At 41.3% G+C, this 10,084-nt stretch overlaps 1 protein-coding gene across 1 annotated transcript; it reads left to right on the forward strand.

The window, feature by feature from the left end:
• Positions 1–4,178: 4,178 nt before the first annotated feature.
• LOC131248571 (rhodanese-like domain-containing protein 14, chloroplastic) lies at positions 4,179–8,008 on the forward strand. The gene is made up of 6 exons (XM_058248909.1): positions 4,179–4,508; positions 4,594–4,640; positions 5,871–5,963; positions 6,560–6,698; positions 6,791–6,893; positions 7,632–8,008. Exons 1-6 carry the CDS (start codon positions 4,334–4,336, stop codon positions 7,744–7,746), a joined length of 672 nt encoding a protein of 223 aa, XP_058104892.1. The 5' UTR covers positions 4,179–4,333; the 3' UTR covers positions 7,747–8,008.
• Positions 8,009–10,084: the final 2,076 nt, after the last annotated feature.

Raw genomic sequence — 10,084 nt, forward strand, 5'->3', positions numbered from 1 at the left:
CCAGGTACAAGCTTATCAACTCCTCCGGTGTCGGCTCTGGATTCCCAACTTGGCGGCAAATGATAAAGGAAGAAATTAAAACCATCCAGGCATTATGGGTGAATTGCCCCGGAACTAGTCCGAGGTAGGCTGTTATGGCTCGGACGAAAGGATGCAAAGGGAGACGGAGCCCACATTACAGCGCACAGAGAAAAATGGCTACTTCTCCCTCAGCAGTCGCGCCAGCGGTGTCGAGGGGCTCCGAGGCCCTTATCTGAACGGAGTCTGGCATCTAAAACTCCGAATGGATTCACCCCATTTGAGACTCCGATAGCACGGAACCCCCTGGGACTACCTCCAAGGCCTGCCCACTCACGGGCATCTCGGTGACTTCGGTGGTTATGGTCTGGGGGGCTTGGGCGGCTTTCTTCTTGCCGGCCTGATGAGTCCAGGCCCCCACCTCCTTCTGTCTTCGAGGTGGGGGGAACAGGGGTACAGCCTCAAAGGGGCCTTCAGAGGCCCCTCTCCCGTTATCAGAACTCCCCGGCTCAGAGTCATCATTATAATCTCGAACGGTCTCCAGATCGGATGACATTGTTAAGGGAAGAAAAAGGAACACTAAAAAAGACTCACTGGACGATCGCCGGAAATCGCTTTTGCCAGAAATGCTTGATCAGTCGGAATTACCTGCCGGAAACTTCAAATCAATCAGAATTGCTCTCACCGAAAATCGCCTCCTCCGGCATGCGCTCAAATTCAGAATACAAGTGGGGAGAGTGGTTCCGAAGGAAGTTTATATAGGCCATATTGAATCTTTGCATTTATGGAGAAGAATGATGGCCACAGCCGAATCGTCGCGAGCCGACTCTAGAACACACGTGACCATCCGCTACTGGCTCGATCTCTGTCAGATGGTACGTTTCTGACATCGAACAGCGCACTCCGGTATGTGAAACGGCGCTTGAGCAGGGGAAGCGTCACCTGGACGCTTCCCCGGGCACACGCGGCAGCCCGTCATAGGCACAGCTGTTATTCGGAATCGTAACCATCGCCACGTGTCCACTAAAGAACAGCCCACAGGCGCGAAATCCTGAGGGAACAGCGCTTTGAATGCTGAGACCATTATAATATCAAAGGTTCAACAGATGAGGCGGTTGATCTTCCATACAATTACTCTCCGAGTCCGTAGCCGACCTCGAAGAGTAGGGGGCTTCTGTTATGGGAAGATCTGAGCCCCTTACAGTCCCGAGGACCAACATCATTCTAGTCCGGTCAGATCCGCAAGAGTATCCAGAACGGCAAACACTATTGAAGAGGAAGACCTTTAGAATGTTTAGCAGATAAGTGAAGACTAGTCACACTCCGCTCGGCCTATAACTTGGTTCGGATTTATGACAGAAGACGTATCTAAGAAAAAGAACTTCACGTCAAGCCTGAGCGGACCCTTAGACGACGACCTTAAGCCGAGTAAGGCGAGATCCCACCGATGAACGACAGCCCGAGCCAAGGCCCCGTCTTCATCTTCGGCTTCGTTTAAAGAAGGATCTCCTGGCCAAAGGCTCGTCCTCGTCCTCATCCTTATCTTCCTCCAGAGAAGAGACGGCCCGAGCCGAAGCTGGGGCGAAATGTGAGTGCATTATGCACCAAACTTGGAAACTACTATAAACAAACATAACCAGTTACTTCGCCCGCAGATGTGCATGACACAATACACGATCCTTGGATCGCGTACAGTATCTCCATGATCCGAAAATCCTCCTGATTGAGTGAATCATGCTGAGATTAACGGACCCAAACCATCCGACAATTAGGTATAAATACGATAAGACCCCACCACTATAGGTACGCAATATCTCACACCCTCTCTCTGCAATCAACTTAGACTCAGATTCCCTTGACCTGACTTAGGCATCGAAGGGTCCCCCGGCTTAGACAGGGTCTCCTTTGCTCACTCTTTGTGTATGACTAGGGCTCGTTGTGAATTCGTCGCGCCGAGTGGAGAGTAGTCCAGATTTTGACCTCAACAAACATCATGGTGGCCCACATATCTTTTGTTTACATAGGTTCTCTAATAGCAGTTGGAAGAACTGCCCACAAAAGGAAATATGGGAACAGAAAAGGTCTTGGTATAATACGGTGCCACAGCTATGGTATGATAGTGGATTTTGTAACTCCATTTTGCATTTTAGATGATGATATGAAACGTTTAGAGATGAACATGTGAAACATGCAAAAACATGAACTTTTATTTTTGTTGTACTGAATTCAACTAATTACAGAAGGAAAAAAAAAAAACAAACAATTAACTATTCGCAATTTGGCCCACTTACTTTTTTATCTTGATTTCCACACCCAAATCCCTTTGTTTCTCTAAAAAATTAAAAAGGGCTACCCAAATTAAGTTAGAAATGGATTAAAATTTAAAATTTGAAAAAAAAAAAATTTATAAGGTTTTTTTAAACTGAAAAGGGGTGCCAACTAGAATACATCCACTATACTATCGAATATTTTGTTGATGCTAAAAAGAATATAACAACAATATTTCTAATATATCTATATTGTATCGATATGTGGTCGGTACAATGCGATGAAATGCAAAAATGGTCATTTGACTTCCGGGCTATTTAATGTCTCACATCAGCAAACAACGGGCGGCATATCATATAATTCCTCACCAGGAGGCCATGGGAAGAGCTAATATATTTTCATTTTTGAGGGAGGAATTATACCATACATGACCCACATATTTGCACAGATGGGTTCCATGGTTCAGCAATTTAACTAATTGGGTAGATGGGTCCCACTAAGACATCATTAAAGATTTCTTTCATCAGACAATCTTAATATTTTAATCTGTGTCTTAATAAATATTAAGATGAGAAATACAACAATGATTCCATCCAACTCGAAGGTTCACTAAGATCTTTTTATCGTGGAGATTTTTGGGGCAATCTAAATATACAGTCCATCGATGGTGAAACTTGACGAACCAAACAATGATCCTAACCATGGGGGCTCCACTTGTCAGAGATGAACTCTTTCAATGTTCATCACTCCTCGGTCGGATTGTCTTGCTTCCACTCTCTCATCCACAAAGGGATCTTGCTCATGGCTCAATTGTAAACCATGTGGGTTTCAATACTAAGATCATGGGTTCAAGTACTCATGTGGTGTGGTAAACAAAAAAAAAAAAATCTTACACACCCCACATGGGCACTAAAACCCATTACCTCAGTGTTAAAACACACCGTCTCTACCACTGACCCATGAGTCAAAACCCATAGTTTTAACTCTTACTTAAGGGGAATTGGGGAATTGCATTAGATTGGTTTTAACCCTCACTGAAAAGCTAGCGTCGGGACCTGACCAATTTGGTAATGACTCTTGCTCTTGAGTGGTCTAGGTGGGAAGATCACAAGATTAAAAGACTCACATTGGCTCCATTCCTTCGGTTAGTCAAGGAAACCGTCCATCTCCTGTACTACGACAACTTGGCTTGAAAACCCGTCAATGGTCCTTTTGCTTAATCTTTTGTTATTCCAATTTGGAGGCACATCTCTTATATTTAGATAATCACTCTTCTCGCGTGAGGGACCAGTTTAATTTTCCCCACAACAATATAAGTGTTGAAACGCAGTGTGTCCACCGCTAACCCATGAGTGCACCCGTATTTTTAACTCTCGCTCAATAGGGAGCTGCACTAGATTGGTTTTAACCCTCAGAGCAAGGGCTGGGCCCTGACCAGTTGATTCCACTAATCACATGTTCTGGTCTGCTTGAATCTCTTGGAACGACTCCTACTCTTGGGTGCTCCAGCTGGGAAGATCACAAGATTAAAAGACTCGGTTCGACTCCTCCATTCCTTCGAGTCAGGGCTGAGTTGAGCTGAACGAGTCAGAATGATTTGTAGGATCAAACCCGATCATCTCCTAGCAAGTGGGTCCCATCGTGATGTTTGTGAAAAATCCATCCCGTCCATTCGTTTTGCGATCTCATTTTAGGACATATAACTAAAAAAGAGACTGATCCAAAACTCAAATGGGCCACACGAGAGGAAATAGTGGTGATCCATAACTCATCCGAGTCGTATTTGGACTCGTCCGGGTCAAAAGATGATGAAATTGGAAGGATCCAAACTGCAGGAGGATGAATGAGAATCCACATAGGAACAGAATCTTTAAACCTCAACCACAAGTTCCAGATTTCTGAGCCCACCCCATCAACTCTCTCAATACCCATAATTTCATTATTTTCCTTATTTTATGAATCGAATACATACAAAAATAAAAATCTCCTCTTACTTCGTACACTAAATATCTGTTTCTTTCTTCCAAGAAATAGAAGGAAAGGAAAAATGCTAGCTCTAAAGCCTTCAGTCCTCTCTCCTTTCCTTTCCTCTTCAAACCCTAACCCTAATTTCCCTTGTTCTACAGCTCTTGGATTTCACTTTTCGAGTGGCCGATCTCGCTCGATCGGTTCATCGTCGCCGCAGATCAAGAGTGCAGCTACGAAACCTGCGAAAACGCCAGGTTCGTAGATTTCTTTCTTTTGCTCTCTATCTATTTATCTATCTTTCTTTCGGCGTTTTTGAAATTTGAAGCTTTGCTGTCGCAGCTGAAGAAGACTGGAAGACCAAGCGCGAGGTTTTGCTGAAGAAGAGGGTACATCCTTTTCCACCTTTTTCTTATAAAACGATTGGGATTTTTCTCAATTTTCTTTTTTGAATTTCGATAATCGAACTCGGCTACTTGTTTTTTAGATGAAAACATTATTTTCTGATTTTCTATTTTTAATTAATTTTTTGTTTTTTACTTAATTGTATTTTAAGTAGGGCAATCATTCAAAACATTAGATTATTATTATTATTGTTATTTATTATTATTATTATTATCATTTTATTTTATTTTATTTTTTTGCCTTCCAAAAAAAAAAAGATTTTGTGGGAGGCCCACATGAGCCTGTACCTGTGGGATGCAGGAGCTGGACATTTGAGCCGTGCGTAAGTTGGGGCCCACCATGCGGATGACCTGGCGAAAAGATCGTGCCGGTCCACTCATCAGGCTGACCACCCTTAGAGATAATGGTGGTTTCCGACAATTTGCCGACGATCCATGTTGCACATTGGCCAATCTGATGGATGGACCAGCCTGACTTTTTTGCATGGCTCAGATGTCTGGTACATGTGTGCCTGTGCAAAGTGCAGGTGGGTCACCATGTTTGCTTGCACCTAGTCTAATCCATTTTCCATTGACTATGAAGTTCTATCTGAAATATGGAAAGAAAAAAAAAAGTGAAAGATTGAAAGATTGAAACCTGCCACTCTAGTTATTAGCTCATTTAAGTAATGTTCTGAAACCCAGATTAGGACCTCCTGATTTTGGTGGGTGGTTCAATGTCGAAGCAGTAGGACCCACTTGGTGATTTTGGCCTTGATTTCTGCATTGTTCAAAACAACGAAAAACAGAGAGAATTAACAGTGAATCTACTGTTAAGACTTGTGGTTAGATTATTATCATGGGTTCAAGCTTTGGTGGTTGTGGTTTTGTTGTTTTTGTTTTAGAAAATGATTATCCCAAACTGACCAGTTTTTAGGGTGACCGTGACTGTTTTGGTGGCCAGTTCCGGTCTGGACTTTAAAACATTGTAGTGAAGAGATCATTGATTCTAGTAAAATATATCAGTCAATTTACTAGGACAACAAAAGAAGCTTCTGTAGAAGAGTAGTGTAATCTATGTACAATGCAATGACATTGTAGAAAATATATTTATCCAAACACTCCCCAAAATGGCTTGGGCTAGAATAGATTTAAAGCTGATTTCAGTATTGTTTGCCATCTGATGGTTATATGATGTTGCGTTCTTCTAGCAATGCAGTGACATGTTATTTGCAGGTACGGAGTGTTGATGTGAAGGAAGCTTTGCGCCTTCAAAAGGAAAACAACTTTGTGATTCTTGATGTGCGCCCAGAGGCAGAGTTCAAAGAGGTAGGGTTCACTGAATTACCTAACAAGTACAAATTTTTCTTTCTACTATTTCGATGTATGGTAATTGAAATTATCAGTAGCAACAAGTATTAGGTTTGTATCGTTGTTGTCCAATGGTGGACTTGTAATTAAAAAACAGTCGTTCGCTGGAAACATCAAAACACAAAAGGGCATCATCAGCACAGAAGAGAAGGGTGTTTCTGATCTCTTTCTTGTTTGAGAGCTGACCACTCACTCCAGTTCTCATAGCAGATTACTTATTACAGTCTTTCCTTCTTAATTTTATTTCCTTCCAAAGCTATGTCAGTCAGAGAGGAGGCTTCTTTGAGCAAAATATAGCTTAGCAACTTCTAGCTTCCATGGCTTTGCAAAGCAATCTGTTCATGCTTTTGATATTTTGATTAACTACTTTATTGGTGTCTTCCATTTTCATATACTTTTAATAACTTGTAATCGTTTTATACACTGGATTGAACTTGACTTTTATGATGAAGATTGTTTATTTTAGTGGTTGATATCTAAATTATTAGGGTATCAAGAAACCCTTGTTTCCTTTGATACCACACTTTCCAGACATCTGATGTTTTGTTGTGCAGGCTCATCCACCGGGTGCTATTAATGTGCAAATTTATAGACTTATAAAGGAGTGGACAGCATGGGATATTGCTAGACGTGCTGCATTTGCCTTCTTCGGCATATTCTCTGGCACAGAAGAAAATCCTGAGTTCATACAAAGTATGAAACTTATACCCCTTTTTATTAATATGATTTCTGGGTTCGGTTTAACCTCATTTCCAGTTCAAGTAAATGTCGCTACCTGCTGACAGTTGTGGAGTCAAAATTAGACAAAAACTCAAAAATAATAGTTGCTTGCTCATCGGGAGGAACAATGAGACCTTCGCAGAGTCTTCCAGAAGGACAGCAGTCAAGGTAGTTTCATTGTTGCACTTATCGCCGTATAGTGTTGATTAAAGCTTCTTGAAATATTGAATTCACATTGAAGATAAGGTTGTGTTTGGTTGCACTACTTAATTGAACCGAAATGACTAATTCAACTGATCAGAAATTACCAAATTCCTCTGAAATCATATGAGCAAGTAACCCTTAAATTGCAGTTACATTCCTTTCAAGTCCAGCTTCAAGTTAATGCAATTGCAGTTTAGTTGCTAGTCTCGCAAATCTCAAAATGAATACAGGTAATTACAATTCGGTCACTCCAAATCATCGTCATCATCCAAGCTTCATCTCAACTAATTGCGGCCAGCTACATGAATCTTGTTTCACCAACTCAATCATTCCACTTAATTGAACTAATTATTGTAATTATGAATAATTCATCCAAATGAAGACCAAGTAAAAACAGTCCAGAGTTTATCCAAAATAAAACTGAAAAATCTGCTAGTCTAGTTTTTTTTTTAACCATAGCAGTAGACCTGTCAATTCACATGAGATTAAAAATAAAAAATAAGTAAAAACAGTCGGCATTTTTGAATCTTGTGAAAACTAGTTATTTTGCACACCTTTTTTTCATCTTTAAATATTAAGGTTTTAACATGTATTACAGTGAATGGTAATGGAAATCATTTTCCTATTAACATTTTTATGACTGAAATCAAAAAATAATAGGAGTAAATCAGTGAATTGAGTGCTTTAGATTCCTTTGTGCAGGTCTCTGATAGCTGCCTACTTGCTAGTCCTCAATGGGTACGAAAACGTGTTTCACTTGGATGGTGGGCTTTACATGTGGTTTAAGGAAGGATTACCAGCAGTTTCAGAAGAGTAATTATTGCAAATTTGATTTCCTTTCATCTAGAGAGAGATTGTAGTGTTCTGCCTGAATGAAGATGATCCTTGATTTCCTCCTACTGTACAGAAATCTCGTACAGTGGAACTGATTTTGATGCGCACTTCAACATGTTGAGTATGTTGTAAACCATTAGAATTAGAAACTACTATTAATGGGTTGTAAAAGTCTTGCCAGAGTAAGCATAGTGAAAAGAGTTTTGAATTTAGCTTCTAATACATGGATGATTATATCTTCTGTAGATTGATGTTTTCAGTTTTACTGCTTGCTCCAAGTCTTCCATACTACGTTCTTGAAAATGCTTTCGACTGCCACATTGCTGGGGAAGGGGACTTCATGAGACTCCATGAACCTCATCTCTTGACTAGCTTGGACCTCCTGACGAAGATCAAGGACTGATGTTAGTCGTAAACCACCCCATCTGTGAGTGTTGTCAATGATAGCCTCTGTCATTGCTTAGTTTTAAAGACCTTGGGGGAAAGAGAAAGGCCTCTGTCTAGAGGGCAGCCGATTGTAGAACTTTTGCCAATTTACCTTCTAAAATCCAACCTGAAATTGCTTGGAGAAGATTAACATGATTGTCGTAGTCGTAATCGTCGTCATCATCATTATTAAGGTCTTATACAGACTATTTGTGGTTGATGATTTTGTGATGCTTGTTTCACCAGTTAATGTCAACTCCTTGTGAAACATCTCAATGTACTGTCCACCATTTAATCTCCTATTACAACTACTCTTGAAATGACAATCATGATGATGATGGCATTCAAGGCATCTCTAGAATATATGCAACACTCACTGTCTAGAAATTTCCCCTAGTATGGACAATAATGATAATGATGGCATTCAAGGCATCTCCATGCAGTCCGCTTTCAGATCATAAATTTGTATTTACAGTGATGCGCAGGAGACCATTGCTTTATATATATATGGAAATGGTTTTATGCTGTCGACCTCATGGGGAGTTCCCATGAGTTCGAGCTGTGTGGGCCCCACCGTGATGTGTGTCGAACCTCAACACTGCATTTGATGGGTCCCCTTTAAATTATGGGATATCCCAAAAGCAGCCCAGAACTCAGGTGGGCCATACCGTCTAAAATCATGTGAAAACATGCCTAAAACATATAAATGCACTTGGTGGGGCCCACCTGAAATTTGGATGCATCTGAAACTTGGTATGACCCATCATCTAAGTGGGACACACATACCAGATGGGCTGGATTTGTGAACAACATCTCGGTGGGCCTAACAAATGATTATGAATGTTTTAATGGGAGGGTAACCCCTCTCAACTTTTGTATGTGGTGTAGCCCACACAAGTCATGGATTGACTTGATTTTTAAGCCCAAGGCCCACCATGGAATGTTGCATCTGACTGATGGGATAGATGTTTGATACGCATCACGGTGGCCCACATACCTCGACCTCACCGGAAGTTCCCATGAGGTCGAGCTGTGTGGGGCCCACCATGATGTATATCGAACATCAATACTATGCATTTGATGGGTCCCCTTTAAATTATAGGATATCCCAAAAATCAGCCATATACGGAACTCAGGTGGGCCACACCATCTAAAATCATGTGAAGATATGCCTAAAACATATAAAAGCACTTAGTGGGGCCCACCTAAAATTTGGATGTGAAACTTGGTCTGACCCCTCATCCAAGTGGGATACACATAATGGACAGGTTGGATTTGTGAACCACATCTCGGTGAGCCCAACAAACGATTATGAATGTTTTAATGGAGGGTTACCCCTCACAACTTTTGTATGTGGTGTGGCCCACACAAGTCACGGATTGACTTGATTTTTAAGCCCTAGGCCCACAATGGAATGGTGCATCCGACTGATGGGGTAGATGTTAGACACACATCACGGTGGGCCTACACAACTCAGACCTCATGGAAAGTTCCAATGAGCTCGACCGCATAGAACCTTTTCCATATATATGTGTGTGTGCGCGCTCACCTACGATACGGACTACATACGAACTTTTTTGAGAACTCATCATATCTGATGAGTCTCGAAAATCTGAACGGTCCACATGAAGCAGAACCTCATGAAACCCCCTGGTACGAATTTTTATTTTGAACCAAAACTTCAGTGGGCCATGAAAAATGCAAATAATTTCTTCCTTTGATTTGAATTTCTCTTTGTTATGGCCCACCAAAATCTTAGATCAGGTGAAAATTTACCCCATAAGGTTTCATGGGATTCCGCATCTTATGGACCGTTCGGATTCGACACCCATGACACGTGTGCAAAGGTGCACACGTGTGTAGGTGAGCATGCCTTATATATATATATATATATA

The sequence above is a fragment of the Magnolia sinica genome, chromosome 6 (genome assembly GCF_029962835.1).
Source record: "Magnolia sinica isolate HGM2019 chromosome 6, MsV1, whole genome shotgun sequence".
NCBI lineage: Eukaryota > Viridiplantae > Streptophyta > Magnoliopsida > Magnoliales > Magnoliaceae > Magnolia > Magnolia sinica.

What these genes read in the sequence shown, in the direction of transcription:
- LOC131248571 (XM_058248909.1), top strand. Translation starts at nt 4,334, where the DNA reads ATGCTAGCTCTAAAGCCTTCAGTCCTCTCTCCTTTCCTTTCCTCTTCA. An exon ending in GAAACCTGCGAAAACGCCAG is followed by an intron (nt 4,509 to 4,593) that starts GTTCGTAGATTT and finishes TTGCTGTCGCAG; the next exon opens with CTGAAGAAGACTGGAAGACC. An exon ending in CAGAGGCAGAGTTCAAAGAG is followed by an intron (nt 5,964 to 6,559) that starts GTAGGGTTCACT and finishes TTTGTTGTGCAG; the next exon opens with GCTCATCCACCGGGTGCTAT.